This window comes from Labeo rohita, chromosome 15 (genome assembly GCF_022985175.1).
Source record: "Labeo rohita strain BAU-BD-2019 chromosome 15, IGBB_LRoh.1.0, whole genome shotgun sequence".
Lineage (NCBI taxonomy): Eukaryota > Metazoa > Chordata > Actinopteri > Cypriniformes > Cyprinidae > Labeo > Labeo rohita.
In genome coordinates, this window is record NC_066883.1 from 30,946,284 (window position 1) to 30,969,760 (window position 23,477).

The 23,477-nt window shown below is 37.5% G+C and overlaps 1 protein-coding gene across 1 annotated transcript in view; it reads right to left on the minus strand.

Moving 5' to 3' along the window:
• Positions 1-21,521, minus strand: part of LOC127176940 (IgGFc-binding protein) — a 39,417-nt gene extending 17,896 nt beyond the window's left edge. Inside the window, exons 1-15 of the mRNA XM_051128789.1 lie at positions 21,500-21,521; positions 18,289-19,524; positions 16,665-17,011; positions 14,927-15,491; positions 14,430-14,848; positions 10,032-10,211; positions 9,346-9,916; positions 7,778-8,043; positions 6,274-6,612; positions 5,551-6,133; positions 4,516-4,715; positions 4,103-4,224; positions 3,653-4,016; positions 2,972-3,548; positions 361-962 (exon numbers count right to left, since the gene is read on the minus strand). Of these exons, the coding sequence (XP_050984746.1) occupies positions 361-962; positions 2,972-3,548; positions 3,653-4,016; positions 4,103-4,224; positions 4,516-4,715; positions 5,551-6,133; positions 6,274-6,612; positions 7,778-8,043; positions 9,346-9,916; positions 10,032-10,211; positions 14,430-14,848; positions 14,927-15,491; positions 16,665-17,011; positions 18,289-19,524; positions 21,500-21,521 (6,393 nt within the window). The remainder of the gene's footprint in view (positions 1-360; positions 963-2,971; positions 3,549-3,652; positions 4,017-4,102; positions 4,225-4,515; positions 4,716-5,550; positions 6,134-6,273; positions 6,613-7,777; positions 8,044-9,345; positions 9,917-10,031; positions 10,212-14,429; positions 14,849-14,926; positions 15,492-16,664; positions 17,012-18,288; positions 19,525-21,499) is intronic.
• Positions 21,522-23,477: the final 1,956 nt, after the last annotated feature.

Consider the following 23,477-nt stretch of genomic DNA (forward strand, 5'->3'; position numbering starts at 1 on the left):
ATCAGACTACACTGGCTATTTTATGATAATTTGATTCACTAAAAAGAATCAACTCAGAGTCATTTCTTTGGGAATCGGACTACATTGTTCATTCTGTATGGATTTGATTCACTGAAAATGACAAACTCAGAGCCATTTCTTTGGGAATCGAACTACATTGGTTGTTCAGTATGGATTTGACTCCATTTGTTTGGGGATTTGTACTAGTAATATTTGCTCTAGTCTGTATATTCATTAATGGACCTAAACATCATTCAGTTTTTCATTCAGATATATTTAAAAAAAAAATAACTGATTCTGAACAAGAATGGTTCTCAAGCCTATTAGTGTATAGAATGTGACTATACACTATACACTCACCAGTATTTGATACGGATGATCTCTGGTCAATGTGATGGTGAATCCATTCACAGACACATTAACAGTGTGAGTGAAGCTCACCGCGTTGCTCCAACGATTATCATTCTTAACCGTCACATTAAAAGGTACAAGACTCGTATTATCACTGCACAGGGCTGCCAACTGATACACACACGTGCCCTGGAAGTCAAAACGGAGTCCATCGAATGTGCGGTAATGTGGGTCTCCTGAGCCTGTGCATACGGCCTGGTTTCTCAATGGCCGACAGCTCCGACTTCCATTAACAACTGAGCAGCTCTCATGGACAGCACAGGAAGAATTACGACACACCACAGCGCTTAAGTTACGGTCACACGTGCAAAGCTGATGACACTGATCATCGGCCCAGAAAGTTTGACCTTGTTGGTAGTAGGCACCTTTGTAGAAGCAGCCACATTGATTGGTGGGCACACAAGTGCCAGCACTAAGGACAAATCCGCTGTCACACACACAGGCTTCCACGCAGGTATCAGTGCAGTTTGGCTGCTGATTAGGGTATGGGCACGTTGCAGGACACGGAGATGCACAAGCTTCATAATGACTGTTGGGAGGGCAGCTCATAGCTGTTCAAGAACAAGAAGAGGTTCACGGTTAAGAGTATAGTTCACCTAATGGTGAAAATTCTATCATTAATTATTCATTACCTCATGCTGTTCCAAACCCATAAGACCTTCGTTCTTCTTCAGAAACACAAATTAAGATATTTTTAATGAAATCTGAGAGCTTTCTGATCCTGCATAGAGAGCAATGCAACTGAAATGTTCCAAAGAGTTGAATAAAGTCATTATTTTTTGTTTTCATTGTGCACAAAAATATTCTTGTAGCTTCATAACATTATGGTTGAACCAATGATGTCACATGGACAATTTTCACTGGCATCCTTTCATCTTCAGGAGATGATGGTGTGGCTTCCAGTTTGATGAAATTCCATCTGTCTGCACCTTCACGAGTGGTTATAAAGCCCAAATCTTGAAAGGCAATCTCTGCTGCATTTTCTGCAGATGAATGATGATGATGATGCCAGCTGAGGCTGCAGTTGCTTTTCCTTCCTCTTGGCTCTCTTTGCGCCAAGGTTTTTATTCCTGGTTTCCTTGGCTTTCTGTGCACCGTCTTGAGAGCAAAATGCCAGGCGGAGCGATCTTCTGCACTGTTCTCCCACGTGCCGATGTTGATATCGGACAACTTCATGACTTTCTTACAGATATCTTTGTAGCGCAGTCCTGGACGTCCAATTTGTCATGAGAACTCTGCCAGTTCGCTATACAAGAGGTCTCTGGGAATGTGGCCAGGGCTCATTCTCCTGACATGTCCGAGTCAACGAAGGTGCTTCTCACCACGTACTGTATGGTAGACATGCTTCTCATGCGGCGCATTCCACAACCTCTGTGTTAGGTACTTTATCCTACCACAGGATGCACAGAATATGCAACAGGCACCTCAGATGAAAGCTGTTGAATTTCTCATGCCTTGCATGAGTGGTCCATGTTTCACTACCACAAACCTTTTTCCTGAGTAAACAATGAGCGCCGGCATTACCTATTCTAACTTCCAATTGGATGCTCTTCTGTTCTGGTTTCCATAGGAACCCATTTAAATAGCGTCCATCTGTTTCTAATGTCGGCAGCTCCATGTCATCTACACACTCATTAAACTTGATGGAAGCGTGACTTCCGCGTTTAAGAAAAACGTCTATAGAGAAGGGTGCTAAGCACACAGGGCTTGTAGATGCGCAGCTTGGTCACCGTGAGGTTGGTGTTGTTCCAGACCCTCTGGTTCAATCTGGCCATGACCGCTGCCGCCTTGGCGATCCAGCCGTTTATCTCCAAATCGATGGAGCTGGAGATGGTAGACCCAAAGTAGGTGAAGTTCTCAACAACTTCCAGGTTGTACCCATCAATGGCGATGGTTGGAGGGAAGTCTTTTTCCTGGAGCATGACATTGGTTTTCTTCAGGCTGATAGTCAGTCCAAACTCCTTGCAGGCGTAAGAGAAGCAACTGACAAGCTGCTGCAGGCCATCTTTGGTATGGGACGTCAAGCATCACACATATCCTGGGAGATGTAGCCCTGATCCCAGCATAGGCAAAGGAGTTCATGCAGGGGCTGAAGCATTGCTGGTTTGCCGTTTTTCAAGGCTTCTGGCGGGATGCCATCACTCCCGGGGGACTTTCCAAAAGCTTTACTGAGCTCATCCAGGGTAAGTGGAGTGTCCAGCTCTTCCATGACTGGCAGATCTGGGATGACGTCCAAGGCATATCAGTGACAATGTTCTGAGATGCATATAGTTCAAGACAATGCTTAACCCAGCGCTGAAACTGCGTCTCTTTTATTAACGGTGTCTTTACTACCTTCCTGGGTCTTGAATGTGTCAGTTGCATTTCTGTCTATACAGGGTCAGAAAGCTCTCGGATTTTATTACAAAAACCTAATTTGTGTTCCGAAAATGAACAAAGGTCGTACGGGTTTGGAACGACATGAGGGTGAGTAATTACTGACAGAATTGTCATTTTTGGGTGAACTATCTATTTAAAGGAAATAAACAAATATGTGTCCTATGAGAGTAATCAAACTTACAGCAGTTCAGTCTCCCTCTCCAATCTGTAATAACGACACCTTCTTGACGACACTGTTCGACGTAAGTCTCCAGGGCCTGACAGAGAAGTCTTCGGTCTCCGTTATTGAAGCACAGATCGTATGCACAGCTTTGCTGGAGCACCTGTGGGTTCACTTTAGCGTGGCATACACCAAAGACATTCTGGCCTGTAGATGTCAGGACACCACAGAAAGCATCTGTTTCGTACAACTCACGTAGGTTAGGAGGGCAAACAGGGCAGTTGGTTTCACAGCCATCATGACATGCAGATGTGACACTGTCTTCTGCTTTCCAGCTCTTTGCCCACTGGTACACACTTGGCAGAGGGTTTCCAGCAGGGTCTCTCAGCTCATCTCCACCATTACCGTTGAAATTTCCACACAGGCCACACACTACTCCATAGTAGATACTAGGCAGATGCACGTCAACCCTCCAGCCCCACATATAAGAGACGAGCAGACCAAAGTCGGTTTCCAACAGAGCAGCATTGCCACTTTGTCTCACTCTCACACGGCCATTATGATGATCAAAAGGAAAATAAAACCACAAACCATCCACCTAACAGGAAAAACAGAATAATTTATGTACAAAGGCACTGTAAAGACCCTGAGTGAGTATGTATCTTAAATATATTTGTAAAAACATACGCAGAGACTCATTACCATGATCTGTCCCATATGGTGGTTCACCATGGTAAAAGTGCTGCCATATACAGTAACCTCCACCTCTCGCACATAAGATACATCAGGGCTGCCACGGTTTTCATTGCTCTGGGTTACAGAGAAGGGCTCCAGACCGTTCAGATTCCCACAGGTCTTAGACAATATGTATTTACATGTGCCTTGGAAGTCATAATTGTAGCCATCAAAGGTGTGGTAGTGCGGATCACCCCATGCCCAGCATGTGCTGTTGTACTGGGGCACACACACGGCATTGCCATGTTCAAAGCGGCATGTCTCTTCCTCTGGACAATGGTGGTATCGACATGGATCTGTAGATAGAAACAGCGAGAAGAAACAATAAAATCTGCCATTAAATAAAAGACTATAGATGTTTTAATTTGTTGCCTTACTATTGCTATTTCTATATTTTAACCTGGGTAAAAGCCCCACATTCCCGCTGTAAGTAAGCACTCTGTGCCATTAGGACAGTTGGCTTTTTCACAAGTGAGACCCTTTCCTGGATCACACTGACACTTCTGCTTACACTGGTCCAGGTAAACCACCTCCCCAGCCTGAAAACACAAACTCAGTCACATGCAGGACAAGAAAATGAAAGAACGCTGGAACACACACTTCGCAATACACAATACAGCGCCCTGCAAAAGTATTCACACCCCTTCATTTTCATCACACCTTGTTATATTGCTATAAATTGCAAAGATGTTAAAAACCTGTTTTATTCTTTGCCATTATGGAGTATGGAGTGTAGATTAATGTGGAAAAGCATTAAATTAAGGGGTATGAATACTTTTGCAAGGCACACATTTAACATCAACACAATAAACTCAAAGCCATCCCTTCACCTTATACGTGCGTCCCTGCTGATAGCAGCCACATTGCTGGTGTTCAACGCACTGCTGGCCATCAAACAGATAACCATTGTCACAAGCGCAGCCCTCCGTGCAGGTTTTGGGACACTGGACTATCGTAGTCAAACCAGGACAGGCAGCAGAGCAGACATCTGCGCACGGCTCATATTGACTGTGAGCTGGACACAACATTGCTGGAACACATTGATAAAGACAAAAATTACAACGATTGGAAGAGAAAACATTATAAAACAGTATCTCTCTAGAGAGAGAGAAAGAGAAAATGCAAAAAAAAAAAAAAAACAAAACAAAAAGCCCTGGAATGGACTACATTTATATCTTATGATATTATTTTTAGCAATACAGCAGTTTTTTTTTACAAATGTTTTCAAATGTAACAATTAATTAATTAGTTATAAATTTTATATACAATATTGTCAATATTGCCAGTTTTGCTTACATTTTTATTTTAATTTGTCCCTGTATGGGACATAATCTCTTTGCTTTGCTGTGATATTTGTTTAATATAAAATAAAAAAGCATTAAAAAAAATCCTCCACCTTTTGGAGGCTCTGACTCTAGCTGTGCAACAACTAAAAGCATAGCTTAGCATAGCATAGCTTTTCACATTATTGTTGCATTCCACGCGGTTGTTGCATTCATATCTTACATTTATATCTTATGATATAACTTAGCAATATCACAAAAGCATTCAAAAATCAGGACTGTTTAATGAATAGAAGGTTCAAAAACAGCATTTTTAAATATAGCATATATTTCTTGTAAATGTAACTATATAAATGTCTTTATTATGACTTTTGCTCAGTTTGAATGATCATTGCTGAATAAAATGATTTCTGACTCAAAATTTTTGAAAAGTCATTTCAGTCATTTGCGTTCTTTCAAATATATTTTGCCAATTTTTTTTAGCTGTATGGAACATAATCCGTTTCCTTTGTATCATTTAATATAAAATAAGGAAGCATAAAAATTAAGGGAAAAAAAACTTTTCCAGAAGGACAAACTTACGACAAAAAGAGTCATTCCTCCATCTTTGGATGACGACTCCGGCTGCACGACAACTAAATGCATATCTTTCCACGCTATTGCAAACAATGCTGTTGTTGCCGTCAGATGCACATGTATCAAAAACACAATCGTTTAGATAAGCTGTAGGATTCAGCACAGCATGACAGGCTGCAAATGGCCCATTGGGGTCAACCAGAACTCCGCAGTAGGGAGGCTTCTCAAAGATGGCTTTCAGTCGAGGATCACAGTCTAGACATGTGCTACCTTCACATCCGTCCTCACACACCGCACCAGGGATGTTTACTTTCCATGCTCTCCCAAATACATTCACGTCCTGTGTAACATTGCCATCTGGAAGGCTGAAATCATTTGAAGGGACTCCGTCAAAGTTGCCACAGAGCCCACAGGTCTTGTTGCGGTAGTTTTCAGGGATGGTAACAGTGACGTAGTAAGACAGATCATAGGTCACACGGAGGCCAAAGCTGGTCTTGATGATGTAATAACTACCATCTTTATAGGCCTGGACCAAGGAGCCATTTAAACTGCTTGAACTAAAAGGGAGGTTAGTCAGAACCCCATTGACCTGTGGGAATAGTGTTTTATTAGAGTCATACCACACTGACGGTTATTAAACACCAATTTAATATGTTTAATATGTTTAATATGCATTATAAGAGCTTCACTAAGAAGCTTCTGAATATAAGCAGACAAATCAGCACTTACCAAGATCTGGGGCTCATTTTGTCTTAAGATGATGGTGCTGCCATAGACCGTTAAGGCCACTTGCTTGGTAACAGAGACTTTGTGATATTTATTGGGCCACCATCTCTCATTCTCCACCTGGATGGAGAAAGGGGTCAGGTTGGTTTGTTCCAGGCCACAGGTTTGGGACAGAATGTAGGTACAGGTTCCCTGGAAATCAAAGCGCAGCCCGTCCAAGGACACATAGTGTGGGTCTCCAGAAGCTTCACAAATGGCCTGTCCGATTGGCTGGCATCTGCGAACACCATCCACCAACTCGCACTTCTCATAGGGGCCACAAGATGACCTATTACAGACCACCTGTGGAAAGAAAAGCATTGTATGGATGTTTCTTATATGGGGCAAGATTTATAGAATGGTTTTAAAGAAATAATCTGAAATGCAATTGCAACAGGTTCAGCTACAGTAAAAGCTCACATAGGTGTAAAGAGACTTTCCTGTTAGTCAATGATTAAAAAAGGAGTGCCACATTAAAAGTCTTATTAAAGGAGAAGTCCACTTCCAGAACAACAATTTACAAATAATTTACTCACCCCCTTGTCATCCAAGATGTTCATGTCTTTCTTTCTTCAGTCGTAAAGAAATTATTTTTTTTTTTAGGAAAACATTTCCGCATTTTTCTCCATATAATGGACTGCTATGGTGCCCCGATTTTGAACTTCCAAAATGCAGTTTAAATGCGGCTTCAAACGATCCCAAATGCAGTTGTAAGAAATCCCAACCGAGGAAGAAGGGTCTTATCTAGCGCAACGATTGGTTATTTTAATAAAAATAATACAATTTCTATACTTTTTAATGCCAAACGCTCGTCTTGTCTTACTCTGCCTGGACTGTTTTTGTTCCTGTTCATGACAGTTAGGGTATGTCAAAAAACTCCCATCTCATGTTCTCCCTTAACTTCTAAATCATCCTATATCATTGTTTTACCTTTTTTGTTAAGGTTGTTTGATCTTCTTTGCATGTTCACTTTGCAAAGACTGGACTGTAGCGATGTAGGATGATTTTGAGAAAATACGGTTTGAGTTTTTCAACATACCCTAACTGTCTTGAGCCAGAATACACAGAGTTCAAGGACTGCAAGGCAAGACGAGCATTTGAGAATAAAAAGTATTTAAATAGTATTTTTTTAATGTAAATAACTGATCGTTTTGCTAGATAAGACCCTTCATTTGGGATCATTTGAAGCCGCATTTAAACTGCTTTTTGGAAGTTAAAAATCGGGGCACCATAACAGTCCATTATATGGAGAGAAATCCTAAAATGTTTTCCTCAAAAAGCATAATTTCTTTACTGAAGAAAGAAAGACATGAACATCTTGGATGACAAGGTGTGAGTAAATTATCTGTAAATTTTTACTCTGGAAGTGAACTTCTCCTTTAAGATGACAGATAATAAAACCATAAATTTCAAATCCAATAACTAAAAAAAATGTCAAAACAGTAGTATATCCTCAATGTCATCATACCTGGCCATATGGTAAACATGTGCACACCTCCTCACAGTTATTGCCAGGATAGAACTGTTGGTAAAGCAAGTAATAGCGGTTGTCATAGAGACACCCACACTGAGAGAGGGGGACGCAGTGTTCCCCACTTCTGATGTAGCCTGGGTCACAGACACAGCCCTCCATACAGCCGCTACGACAGCCAGCGGGGGGAGCCAAACTATGACAGGTGACTTCACAACTAGAACCACAGAGCTCATAGTGGCTGTGGACAGGACACTGAATACCTGACAAAACAGACATGTGATTGGTTAAATTCTGATTCAAAAATATAATTTAATTTAAACTACCAGATTTGCCATTATAACTACGAATTCTTGTCCTTATGGATGGCAAAGATCAAGTTTTTGTTTTTTTATTTATATTCAGGGACCCCCAAAAGCCTTCAAGGTGGTGCAGAAAAGTAAAAAAAAATTTTTTTATTAATTAATATAATAATAATAATAATTTTTCCTCTGTAAAAAAAATGTGTAAAAATAAAAAAGTTAACCAACTAGAATAAATAAAAAAAAAACATTACCAATTAATTATCAAGTATCATTATTTAATCACTTTACAATATCAAAACAGCTGGATACTCTTACTGTCCTAAGTAGTACATAGATTGAAAATAGTATGTTCTCATTGAAAAAAATTAAGAAAATATTCAAAAAAAAAGAAAAAAAGTAGCATATTCTCACTGTCAAAATATAAGAAAATAGTGTTACAAAAAGGGAAAATTGCTTAACAAATTAACAAAACAAATCCAATAAATATGTAAGAATATCAAAACAGTTGTATACTCTAACTGTCTAGTAATATATGAATTAAAAGTAGTGTATTCTTACTATCAAAAAATAAGAAAATAGCGTTAAAGAAAGAAAAAAAATGTAACAAATATGTAACAATATCAAAACAGTTTTATACTCTCACTGTCCAAAGTAGTATATGAATTAAAAGTAGTATATTGTCACTGTCAAAAATTAAGAAAATAGTGTTAAACAAAAGAGGAGAAAAAAAAAAAAAAACCTAACAAATATATGTAACAATTAAGAATATATTGTTGAAAAGTTATTGAATGTATATTAGTTATTGAATACCTTATTTAAAAAAAAAAATCCAATGTTATTTTCATAGAAGCCTGATTAAAAATGCTCATTTAAAAGAAAAATTTAGTGGTTTTTGCATCTGTAGTCTTCATAAATAGCTGCCTTTATATTTTTGCCAATAGGAGATTTGCAAGAAGATCCTTATATTTGGATCTCAAAAAGTTCGAAAACACCTGGGCTAGATTACACGTCAAGTTTGATTTTGAACTCAATACCCTTATGCTGAATGTAACACACCCATTTATCCTTAGCATCTTTTGTTTTTGTGCTCTGCTTTACATTTCTTAAGGCCTTTGTTGACATGAATGGAACTGGAACTGCAGTGTCTTCGCTAGAAAGTCTATCGCTATACCTACAAAAACTCTTGTGTACGAACACAATATTGCCATGTATACGGTTTCTCAAAAAGCTATAGATACAATTGCCCCAGGTTTCTCTCACCACAGAATTCAGCAGTCCTCCAGGGGCCGACGGCCCTTCCCATCGCCTGACAGACAGATACATATGCCGTCATGGCCTGGCATAGTATATCTCTCCTCCCGTTATATAAACAGACATCATAAACACAATCCTCAAAAAATGGAGCAGGGTTTAGCACAGCTTGACAGTCCCAGAAAGGCCCTTGTGGGTCAAGCAGGAGTCCACAGAAATCAGACGTCTCATAGAGACTCATTTGGGTCGGATCGCAATCTTGACAACTGTCTGTGCAGCCGTGGACGCAGTCTGGGATCTCGGCTACACTCCAGCTGGCACCGAACTCTGACGGTCCTGAAGCAAGTAATTCTGTTCCTCTGACAATCAGATCATCATCTGGATTTTCATTGTAGTTCCCACAGAGGCCACAGACGGCACCCATGTAGGTGCTGGGGACGGTGACGGTTGCAAAGCTGATCCAGTCAAATGTGACTCTAAGGCCAAAAGAGGTTTGAACAACAGCATACCAACCACTTCTGAAAACTGAAACCTGACCTTCAATAAGAGTGAGAGGAAGGTTCAAAAGCTCACCATTGACCTAAAAAAAGAAAGCCAACTTTGCTTAAATTTCTCATTGAATGACTTACTGTAACATCGCCAATATATTTGGAAAGATAAAATGGTCTGCCAAAGGTTTAAAGAATCCAACTTACGGTAACAAAACCGCTGTATTCTCTATCAATAACAATGGTGATATTATACACTCTGATCTCCAGTAATTTAGTGAACGTCACCACTCTGCTTCCCCGAAACTCGTTTTGCACCAGCACATCAAAAGGGACCAGTCCAGGATCTGAGACGCAAACCCCAACCAACTGATACACACAGTTGCCCTGGAAGGAGAACATAATAATTAGGGCTGCCCTCAACTCAAGATTTTTCTGGTTGACTTGTAGTCGTTAATTTTAAGCATTAGTTGACTTATTCACACATTTATTAATAAACTATATAAATCATAATGAGCTTAATTGCCTACATAGCCTAATAAGCACTCAAGCACACGCAAAAACGGCAGATATAATAATTATGAATGTGTCAGGGAAAAACAGCAAGGAGACAGCATTAACGTTTTAATAACTTTTTGCTAAGATAGTGCTTCTTTGAAATGACAAGTCAGCGACAATTGGCCATTACATAAATCTAAGAACATTTGGGTAACGCTTTAGATTACAACCCGCAAAGAACTACGTAAGTAAACTGAATTTACGGTGTATGTTTCTGTAATTATAGTGTACCTAAAAAGAACGTACATGTAGGTATACGGGAACAATATGTTACGTTTTGGTAATAGAGAGTAACAACCAGATATACAACCTGCAAAGAACTGCGTAAGTAAACTAAAGTTACGGTGAAGGTTTCGTATTTATATTGTACCTACGTGTAAGTATAAGTGAACAATAGGTTACGTTTGGGTAATAAGGGGGTAGCAAACAGATATACAAATAATTTATAATAGATTAATTTAAAAAACTTAACAGGTACCTATTCTGTTAAATCGTAAGTTTGGTGTATCTATACGTAAGCTTTTTAAAATTACTGGGAAATTATACTCTTGTTCCATGTAATTACAGGGTAAGTGTGCCCTCTGCGGGCTGTAAATTAAAGTGGCGATTGTTCCCCTCTTGTTCAACGAAGTTACAGGGTACAATACATATAACAACGTGACGTAAAATGTGGTTCTACAAAATGTACATTTATTTACATTTTTACAGACACTAAATGTACAATACTGACATATTTACATCATCTAAACATTTAACGTTTACTTCATATGAAATTATAACATTTCATTCTGTTCTGTGTGATTTCTGTTGCCAGCTCGTTTCCAAGAATAGGTCTACATAATGTTATCATGACTACACGTTAAACCCTTAAAATAAATAATATTTCTGCAATCGTTTAATCATTCATGTAATATTAACTTCGTTTGCCGTGGTGGAACACAAAGGCGTTTTCTCTAACATGCTGTGACTAACAATAGAACCATAAAATACACCGAACACACATCATAATTACAAATTAAACCATTTTATTTGTGTGCTGTAACCCAGATCTTCAGAATCCATACGATTTGCGAGGACCAGAACCAAATTCAAGGCTTTGTCCGGCGATCTTCATCTCAATCTCTAGCAGCGAGTCCAGCAGCAACAGCCATAAACCCGTGCTAAAGTGCATTTTGCAACAGGAAAATCGGACGTTCATTGGTTCTCGCCTGCATTCGTCACAGATTACGACATTGCCGTGTTTCTGGTGAGATGTGTTGGAATGACGCGCGGGCGCCTTCGAGGAGTGGATCAAGACAATAATCTGGATAATATTTTCAGCGATTAACAATTTAAATTCTGCTCTCATCCTGCTGCACCTCAAACCTACTGTATTCCCACAGAGAGGACTGCGGCTGCAAACGCATCGTTATTTGGATTACTTTTTTTGTATGGCTGTTGACATTTTTGCAATAAATAAATGATTGTGATTGCACTTTCCTGTTTTTTTTTTATATTTTTATTACTGTTCAGTCATAGTTAACGTTAGGTTTAGAGGTAGAAGTGGGATTAGCGACTATAAAAAAATATTTTTACTTACTTACCCTGTAACTTCCTTGAACAAGGGGGAACAATCGCCACTTTAATTTACAGCCCGCAGAGGGCACACTTACCCTGTAACTACATGGAACAAGAGTATAATTTCCCAGTAATTTTAAAAAGCTTACGTATAGATACACCAAACTTACGATTTAATAGAATAGGTACCTGTTAAGTTTTTAAGTAATTCCATTATAAATTATTTGTATATCTGTTTGCTACCCCCTTATTACCCAAACGTAACATATTGCTCCCTTATACTTACACGTAGGTACAATATAAATGCGAAACATACACTGTAACTTCAGTTTACTAGCGCAGTTCTTTGCAGGTTGTATATCTGGTTGTTACCCCCCGAATTACCAAAACGTAACATAGCCTATTGTTCTATTATACCTACACATACGTACTAATAGGTACACTATAATTACAGAAACGTACACCGTAAATTCAGTATACTTATGTAGTTCTTTGCAGGTTGAATATCTGGTTTGTTATCCCCTTATTACCCAAATATAACATATTGTTCCCTTATACCTACATGTACGTTCTTTATAGGTACACTATAATTACAGAAACATACACCGTAAATTCAGTTTACTTACGTAGTTCTTTGCGGGTTGTAATCTAAAGCGTTACCAACATTTGTTTTCTTTTGAATTGGTTCATTTAAAAATAGAAATTTCACTGCAGACAGCCTATATTTTTCATGTCTGTAAGGCAAATTATTTTACAAAACCACAACATTTCGTTGTTATTCTGAGTGCACACAAATAAACAGAGTCTTTACAGATTTGAAAGATGTATTACTTTTATCTATATAACTAAAAATGGAGTATTTTAAGTGCAAGTGGTTGCACCGACGCCTCCATCTGTCATGCAGTAAACATGCCACTATTCAGCTTTCACACGCCATACAGACACTTCAGTAGTGCACATTTTTCTAAGTTAACATAGATTGAGCAAGTTGCTACTACATACATCTTTCATATTTGATAAATAATGAATAATAGATGAGCTTTGTATGTCCTGACTGATGTACTGTATTACCACAAAGACCAGCCATTAATGATCTGCATGACTTCCTGTGGAATTTTTTTTTAAACGACTAATAAAATTTTGATCGACCAAGCCTTTTCTCGTTGACTAACGGTTAGTCGACTATTAGGGACCAACCCTAGTAATAATGCTATTATATTCCACAAAAAGCTACTTAACCAAAAACATCAAAAATATTTTGCAAAAGACTTGTATGTCTAGACTACAGAAGCCCTAAGGAAAACATGTTTTTTTTTTAATTATAATTAAATTATTTGTTATTGGTATATGGTGTTATGGGTATTTTTAGCTGTACAAAACAGTTTGTTTTGCTGTTTGATATTCCAAATTGGTGTGGTTGAAAATTACCCCATGCTTAAATCACCCTCAAGCCATCTTCGTTCAGACGGATACAATCAGAGTTAAAATATTTACAAATGTCCTGGCTCTTCCTAGCTTTAAAATGGCAGAGAATGAGTGTTGAGATTTTGAAGTCCAATAAAGTGTACTCATCCATCATAAAAAGTGCTCCACACAGCTCTGGGGGGCTCATAAAGGTCTTCTGTGTTTTTGTAAGAACAATATCCATATTTAAAAATTTATAAACTGTAATCTCTAGCTTCTGCTGCTATCTGTTGTACGTGCGTTCATGAGAGAGTGACATTCCAGTGGAAGACGTAGGACGTAGTCATAGCGTAAGCTCTGGTGAGAAGTGATGTATGTGGAAGTGCAGAGGAGAGCGCAAAACAAAACACTGGTCATGGATTAGAATTACAACACGAGGATTTGTAAAGAAAAAAGAGGGATTTCAAATTAAGCCAAGAGGAGACTGGTTTTCCTTTGCTGTAAACAAAACTTGGTTCTTGCGAGACTAGCATATTCTTAGCGGCGCTTGTGCTATGCCTACATCTTCCATCATCCGCTGGAACACCACTCTCTCGTGAATGCGCATACGACAGTTAGCAGAAGACAGAGATAATGATTTACAAAGTTTATGGTTATTTTTCTTACAAAATTGCATTGAATTGCTTCAGAAGGCCTTTATTAACTCTCCAGAGCTGTATAGAGTATGTTTTATGATGGATGGATGCACTTTATTGGACTACTGAATATCAACACCCATTCACTGCCATTATAAACCTTGGAAGAGCCAGGATGTTTTTTTACTCTGATCATATTTGTCTGAAAGAATAAAGTCACATAGACCTTGGATGACTTGAAGGTACATAAATCATGGGGTAACTTGCATTTTTGGATGAAGTATCTGAAAGAAAGATATTTATACCTATAGTATGGAATCCATGAAAAGGCATAGAAATAGTCTACTTCCAGGAGGAAATCACAATTATTTTTTTTATTTTTCCCCTTCAGTTTTGGTTGTTTCATACAGTATGAAACATGTATTGCATAAAAAAAATGTGCGTCTAGTACCTGGAAGTTGAAATGATTCCCATCAAAAGTGTAGTAGTGGGGGTCGGTCTGTGCCACACAGGTGCGTTGGGAGTCAGGATAACAGCCCCTAATGCCATTCACCACCTTGCATTGCTGTCCTGTCCCACAGCCTCTGTCTTGGCATTCTAGATGTCCACCCTCCATGGAGCATTGACAAAGCCGCTGGCAAGCATCATCCACCCAGAAAGCCTCCCCAGCAGGAACATAGTGTCCATTGTAGGAACAACCACATTGGGTTGAAGGTACACATTTGGATCCACTCAGAACAAAACCAGGATCACAAGCGCATGTTTCGACACAGGGTAAAGTGCAGTTCAAAGGAGACCCAAGGCCCATGCAGGTCAAAGGGCAAGCGCTACCACAGAATTCATAATGGCTGTTCTCTGGGCATCTGTAAGCTAAAGACATACAAAGACATATTGTGGAACAATATCAATCCAAGCATGCTTTGGAAATGCTTATAAACTATTACTCACAACAATTGGCTGCATCTCTCCAGTTGGTTAGCTGTATCCCAACACGCTGACATGCAGTTGCATAGACCTCTAAGATCTTGCATAAGTAGTATCTGTGGCCATCTGCCATACAGACATCATACATGCAGTTCTGAATGTAAATACTGGGGTCAATAGCAGAATGACACTGACTGAATGGTGCCATCATTAGAAGTCCACAGTGTTTTTCACCCAGCCATTGTCTCTGTGCTTGAGCATCACATCCATGGCCCCCACCTTCATCTCTACAACCCTCATCCATTGTTAAGTTGTGAACTCTCCAGCTCTGGCCAAACGTTGTCGCACTGGGAGCCTGGGTGTTTGAAGGCATGGTGAAATCATCACTGGGATCGCCATTGAAGTTACCACAGAGCCCACAGACTTTGTTCATGAAGGCAGTGGGCAGGGAGACCAAGAGATAGTGGTTCCAGTCATACTGTACACTAAGTCCAAAATTAAACAGGATGGTAATAAAGCTGCCGGACTGGAACATGGACACTCCAACATCATCAAGAACCACAGGAAGGCTCCACAAACTCTGGTCAATCTGCACAAATCAAAACATAACGCATATAATAAATGTCAAAATAGCTTCTTACTCAATATCTTTGTCTTGATTAAAAAAAAAAAAAAAAAAAAAAAAAAAAACAATTTCTCAAAAAGTGTTAAATCACAATGAAATAAAAAAATAATAATAATGGAATATTGAACATAGCAGTGTTTATGACAGTGTCAAACAACAGTAATACAACAATCCATTTTTTAAGATTTTTTTTTACATTTTTCAAATTCTCATTTACTTATACATTACAGTAAAGAAGGAAACATGATTGCAAATTCCAGTCATCCAATCATATATATTAATTAGGTTTATTTAAAAGATTGAATAATAATACTTTATTGTAACATTATTATATATTTTACAATAATAATACATTTTTTTCTTTATTCCTCTTTTTTGTTTGTTTGTTTTAGGCATAAACCTCACTATTTTTTATCTACGCTTATCTATGCCATTTCCTAAGGGTAAGAAATAAACTTTAAGATATAAGTTTCTAAACAACAACTATTGATTGCATTCTTGAGTAAACTGATCATTATATAGATGTATAGAATGTTGCTAAAAAATTAGACATAAATTTCTTATAACGAATGGCTTAATATAAAGCTACTGTATTACCTTTTACATAGAGTGTTTTCACAACGCATCATCAATCGGCCATATTGGCGGCACTGAATGTAAACAATACCACTGAACCGAATGAAACTCACATTTTGCTGATTATTGCTGCTGAAAATTGTCAATTATTGTCATGTTTTGGGCTGTACTAATCAGTCGGACTGGAGAAAAAAAACGTTTGGAGTACTATAGACTGCCAAAAGTTATAACAAATCAAGGAGAAGAGTGCAAAAAACTGTCTGAGGAACAAAATGCGTTTGTGGTTGGCCAAACTGAACCAGGATTTCCAGGACAAGAATCTTGACAACATTTGTGTTTGCTCTTATCATTTCCAGTCACGTAGGTGAAATATTAATCTTAATTAATAATGTTCGCATGTATCTTTACCACCTATCAAATCATGATATAAATGCAAAACCTCTATTATATTGTATAGGTATTCTTACATTTTCACATTACTAAAATGTTTAGTACTACAATTAAATACTAAATCCATGCAATTACTTTTTATTTTTCGAAAAGAGCAATAAAAAGTTTTACCCTGACTTTCCCGGGCTCTGAACTTTCAGCGCTGATGGTGATATCCCCAATATTCACAGTTACATGTGCCACATAAGAGACACTAAGGGCCCCACGGTTTTCATTTTTAGCCAGGACCTCAAAAGCAGGAAGACTGTCATTTTGCTGGCAGTTCTTGGTGACAACATAGGTGCAAGTGCCCATGAAGTCAAAATAACGCTGGTCAAATGTGCTGTAGTGAGGGTCGCCTATTGCCCAACAGATTCCAAATGGTTTCTTTACACACGTGGGTAAGGAACCCATCATCTGGCATTCCTCATCCTCACTACAGATGATGCTGAAGCAAGAGCGAGGTGTTGGCAAATCTGCTGTAAATGAAAATGATATACAATTAAGTCAATCAAGACATTACCAAAACTTGAACATTTAATTCTCCAACTCTTACTTACTGAAAAATGCATTATTGGATTACACAAGAGGTTTTCATAGCTTAAAACTGTATTTAACAACAAGTTACAGCAGGAGTCTGCGTCTCTCTCACCTTCCTTGAGCCCACTGAGTTTTAACACACCCCCTAAAATGTGTGGTGGGGGTAATTGAGAATGAATGGGGGAAAGTCACATGAAAGGAGGCAATGCCTCCATCGCAATATGACTGTTTTTGATCGGCTGTGATTGGTTCATGCAATAAATCCCACCTCTTGCATTTGTGTGCGTTCCACGTTTGTGAATCAGTATGAATAAAACAATATAATGGTGTTAATGGAAAAGTAATTAAAAAAGGAAGTAAACAACTCACACATATAGACATAACCACTTTGTTACATCAAAATAAGATTTAAAACGGCATCAAAACATGATCTGTGAGAGTTTTTAGTAAGTAATCAGCTTGGTAAAATGTAAAGTAAATCTCAGTGTATTTGACCAATATTTACCAAGCTTTCATGAGTAATTATTCAAAAAATTCAAAAATAGTTAAAAGGTAACTATAAAAAAGAATAGCATTAACAATTTAAACAATATAGTGAGTAAAATGCCTAAAAACACTAATAAACTTGGCTTTAATAAATAGAATATTGATTACATTGTTAATGTAAAAATATAAAATAGAATTTTATTTGTTCTTTTTATAATAATAGTGTAAGTAATGTTTATTTAACCAAAAAATTGGACATGAATTTACATTTGAAAAAAAAAAAAAAAAAAAAAAAAACACAAACAAAAAAACCTTGCCTCCTCATTTTAGAACACAACTTACATATCATCTGAAAGCTGAATAAATAAGCTAATAAATGGTTAATAATAAATATATGGTATGTAATAAATGTAATAAATGGTTTGTTAGGATAGGACAATATTTGTAGACATATTTGAGACATAACTATTGGAAAATCTGGAATCTGAGGGTGCAAAAAAAAAAAAAAAAAAAAAAAAAAAAAAAAACATCAAACTATACAAAATATCTTCATGGAACATGATCTAATAATTTTTGGAATAAAAGAAAAATCGATAATTTTGACCCATACAATGTAGGCTATTGTTAGTTATTGCTACAACATTCTACATACGATATATATGGTATATATATGTGCTATAACAAAACAAATGTTTTTAAATTGAAAGAAGAATATGTTTAATTGACATACCTGCATCAGTGCATGCAGCCGGGGCTCCGTATCCATTCCCTTGCTGTAGTCCCACACTATAGACCCCATAAGAAGCATTTGGATGGGTTAATTTGTGCCCACCAGCCCCAGGTTGGTAAACCAGCTCAGTCCAGGAGTACTCGCTGTTTTTAATGACCCTCCACTGAAGGTTTCCAGGCAAAGGTGAGCTATCAAAATGAATCCCTGCTAGTTCATTGGTAGGAACAATCAGAAGAGCTCGGTTGTTAAAACCAGCTATCCCATCAAGTGCGTACGAAGAACAAAAACGATCGTTAGACAGAAGATTCATAAGAAATGGATCATATATGACTCCACGGGATGTTCGCACACCATTAAACAGAAAAAACACCTGGATTCCATTGTCAGCAACGATATTAAGTCCATTTGGAAACTGGATTTTGTACTCTACAACATGTCCACGCTGAACAACACCAGTTAGTGTAGTAGGGCCGAATTGAATGGTTATATTTGTTGATTGTGATGCTTGGATGTAGATGCTGTCGAACTGGCTCTGGATGCTAAACGGAGCCACCAGGAACTGAGTTCCCCAGCTTTGCACCGGCAAGAGTTGCTCATAAACGTGATTGCACTTTGAAAAGCGCCATGTGCACATGTGGCCCGAATACACGGCGATGGGAAGTTGCGAAGATATGCGGGTTCCCGTGAGGTCTCCTTGGCTTTGAATTTGCACATTTTCGAAAGGATCCATCACCACGACTAGTTTACTGCCTACACCGTACAAGCGTCCTTCAAACCGGACCGCCGCACGAAGGAACACCTCCACTGTGTTCTGCTCTTTACCGTTGACAAGCACAAACTCCTTCAGCATGGATGGAGGGGAGTTGGTAGGAGTGAACACAAAATATTCTGTACCCCATTCGCTCATGGGGTAGACCAGGGACGTATCCGCCGTGAATTGCTTTGAGTTTAGTGAGGAAACCGTTATGTCGTCGGATGCCTGAATGAAGACAGTTTTGCGGGACCTCCTGGTGCCAGACAGCTCAATTGTTTTGGGAAGCGTCACAGTGAAGTTCTGACCCGCAGTCAGTTGCACCTCCTGGGTAAAACTGAGACTGGGCACGCTGACCTTCACCAGGCAATTAGAATTGAGAGAGGTAATATAAAGCTGAAAGAGTGGCAGGTCAAAAGGGGACACATAGTTTTGCATGAACGCGGTGGCAAACTCTCGTCCTGCAGATCGAGCCTGGCTGCCATCTTCAAGAGTTCAAGAGAGAAGGATTAAGAGAACTAACGCTACAAAAAATCTTGTTTGGAAAAAAAGTTGACATTAAATGGGAGTGCATTAAATCTTTATAATTTAACTTGTATAATATATATTTTTTAAATATTAATTTTATCTCATGAAATGAGTTTATATAACATTTTTTATTTTAAAAATATAAATTTCATAAAATAATAATTCAAGAGATAAAGATCCTTACCCCAAAACAGAAATATCAGAAAACAAACTGGTAAAAGTTTCGCTCCCATGATTAGCTGCAAACGAATGTTAGTCAAACTTCAATTTCAACATGCATTCATTTTTTTTTTAAATGAAGCATATAGAAATAGCATCATCCACAAAATGTTGTGTGTGTGTGTGTGTATATATATATATATATATATATATATATATACTATTTATATAATATCAATATTTGCATATTATATAACCTTGTAAAAACTACAAATTGCCACATGAAAATAGCTATTTAATGCTGCTTACCTTCATGGGAATCAACATTTATACAGTCTATCTTATGCAGCCTTTTAAATACCTATTATTCCAATCTCAAAACCAATCAGAGCACTGCCAAGTTTGGATCCTGGAACTGGGGACGTGGCCTATTTGTACACATAAAAGGATCTGTTTTCTCCCTCAAGGCATGAATGAACAGTATCAAATAGCAATATTATTTCCGAGAACATGCAATCTTCATGAAACATTCAAAATAACCTGTTTGATTTCTGATTACACAACAAATTATGTAAAGTCACACAATAATATGTATATAAACTGTAACACTCATATGTGACCCTGGACCACAAAGCCAGTCAGAAGTCGCATTGGTATATTTGTAGCAATTGCCAACAAAGCATTGTATGGGTCAAAATTATCAATTTTATGCCAAAAATCATTAAGATATTAAGTAGAGATCATGTTCCATGAAGATATTTTGTAAATTTCCTACAGTAAATGAAGACTTCAGATGCAAAACCAGCTAAATCCATCTGACTTCTTTCTTTAAAAAATGCATTTTTATCAGGCTCAGATGTATAGGTGTCTATGTAAGTACCGGTACTTCTGATTGGGCTGAGGCTGGTATTTTAGCGAGTTTGAAGAAAAAGTATTTGATGGACGTATTATATGTGTCTGAGAGTATTCACTCAGTATCACTATCTCATTTTTGACCAAGATGGCTTTTAGCTGGTTTTGCATCTGAACTCTTCACATATATATCAAAACTTATTTTTTGATTAGTAATATGCATTGCTAAGAACTTCAAAGGTGATTTTTTCCTAACAAACTATACATCAATGGAAAGCTTATTTATTGAGTATAAACATCAATTTAAAAAAAAAATTGACAAATGATATTTTATTATATGATATAATTAATATCCAGGGTCCAGGGTCATAAATAAATAAAAATAACACTTTAATAAAAGCCTGCAAACAAGACGACATTACAAAATTATAATTGAGCTGATAAAACAAGCATAAAGTTTCATTTTCTAAATTCTTGCATTTATACTGCAATAAAAGAGAATTTGCAATCTAATTTGTTTCCCCCTTAAAACAAGACTAAAATGTTAGTCTAGCCATATGCAACAGGTTCTTACACTCTGTCATAAAGCCTGGGAAAAAGACAATCCACGTGGGTTTTGAGCAGCAGAAAGGCCTCAAACCTTACAAATGCTATTATCAGAGCACACAAGCGGCTACGTCAATATTGTAACCATGAAACTTCCTGCCCAGTTATTGATGCCGTGTGAAAAGATATTCCCAGAGCTGTTATGCCAGAGATTTACGATACGAGAGCAAGATTAACAAAACACACCACACAAAGATAGACTGAAGGAGGGGAAATAGACAGTTAACACATTAGTTCATTGTGCTTTCTGTTCATTGACAGTGCACTCCCATGAGACCAGAAGAACAATGGAATGAACATCACTGTACATCTCACCCCCCATTTGCAGATCAAGCATGGCGAAGCATGTGGTGAATAAAGCATTATGCCGAGCTCAAGAGGACAGCAGCACCCACGATTTAACGATAAAGTATCCTCTGAAGCATCCACTTGCTTGTGTTGCAGTGTGCAACATTTGTAATGCACTCTGCTGCTTTTTCTGCGAAAGTATTGCAGTCAAAAGTGAGAAAATGAGCTTCCTAGCCATGCAACAAGTGGTGGACTTTCTTCTCCTTTTCCTTTTCCAAGTTACTGCACCTTCCTTTAAAGAGATCTGATGAAAAAATAAATCATGGTTATATTCTCCTGGTGCACTGTTTATTAATTTAATTGTTTCAGTTCCTTTTTATAACAACTAGTGCTGCGGGATATACCGGTACTTAAAAAAGTATCGCGATACCCTGCTTTTAAAAACGGTACAGTTACGCATTTTACTAGTACCAGTATTTACAGAATTCATTTTAATAAAAGCCGTATTTCTACGCTCGCGGTGTTTTCATCCTCTGCCGCCTCAATATATGACTACATGAACACATAATCGCTAGAACTTCTCTGAGAGTCACTTCATGAGCATTTTTTTTTTTTTTTTTTGCGGAAAACTATGGTCATATAATGAAGACCCTAAAGGTCTTTACAGCAACCCGTCTAAATAAAAGTTCATTTTAACTTGAGAGTCAGAAATATATTAATATATTACTTAATGTAAAGACAGTACTACTACTACTAATAAAAATATTATTAAACAATGTTTAAGGAATATTTACCAGAAAAAAATATTTACCTGAATTTATTTACAAGAAAATTGTAAACACACAACACAGTATTTCTGAAAAAATAAATAAATAAATAAATAGCCTATAATAAATTAATTCTTTCTTAAATCTAATTTTCCTTTATAAATTCATTAGACATGCTTTTAATTATTAAAATGTAATAAAACGATTAAAATAGAATCCAGAAAATTAATGGAAAACAGAGACTCACAAACAAAACTTTGAGAAAAATAATAAAATGTATTTCATAGGGCCGTAAAAAACGTAAGTTTTGTTAAACTTTTAATAAACTGCTGTTAAATTAAGTTTCATGATTTCAATTAATTAGACATGCTTTTTGATAAATCTTTTTTTAATGTAACCATTAAAATAGAGTCTAGAAAAATTAAAATGGAATTTAGTTAAAAATAAAACAGATTTCATAGGGCCCTTTAAGTCAAAGTCAAAAGTCAAAGTCAGCTTTATTGTCAATTCTGCCACATGTACAGGACATACAGAGAATTGAAATTACGTTACTCTCAGACCCTAGGTGCAAACAGATAATATTAAATAATATTAAATACAAAAGGTAAGTACAGATATATACAAAAATTTACATGTAATAATAACACCACAACAACAACAACAACAACAATATACAAGTAAGGGCACATGTGCAAAACCAAACAGAGTAGTGCAAATGCAACAGTACAGTGCAGTGAAGCTTATAAATATGATAAAGTGACAGAGAGCAGTCTTATAACTGACAGAGAGGTAGGAATGAGGTAGCTGGCAGACTGCACAATACTGCACAAAGTGACTGGTGCAGGTCTGTGAGTGTGTGTTTGCATGTATGTGTCAGAGTTCAAAAAGTGCATGGGGAGGAAGAGGGGAGTGGGGGCAGAGCCGGAAGAGAGTTGAGCTTCCTGACAGCTTGATGGATGAAGCTGTCTTTCAGTCTGCTGGTCCTTAATTTGTGTCTTTGTTTTATTGTAGTTGTCCTTTAGTTTGTTACTTGCATCTAGGTTCCGGGTATCGTATCGAAGTCAAAATTTTGGTATCGTGACAACACTAATAACAACAGTGAAAAAAAAAAAAATACTATGATGAACAAAAATTTTGGAGATGAGCTGTAGTAACATATCATTCTCTGGAAGAAAATTAGGTAACACTTTTGTATAGGGACCAATTCTCACTATTAGCTAGTTGGTTATTAGAATGCT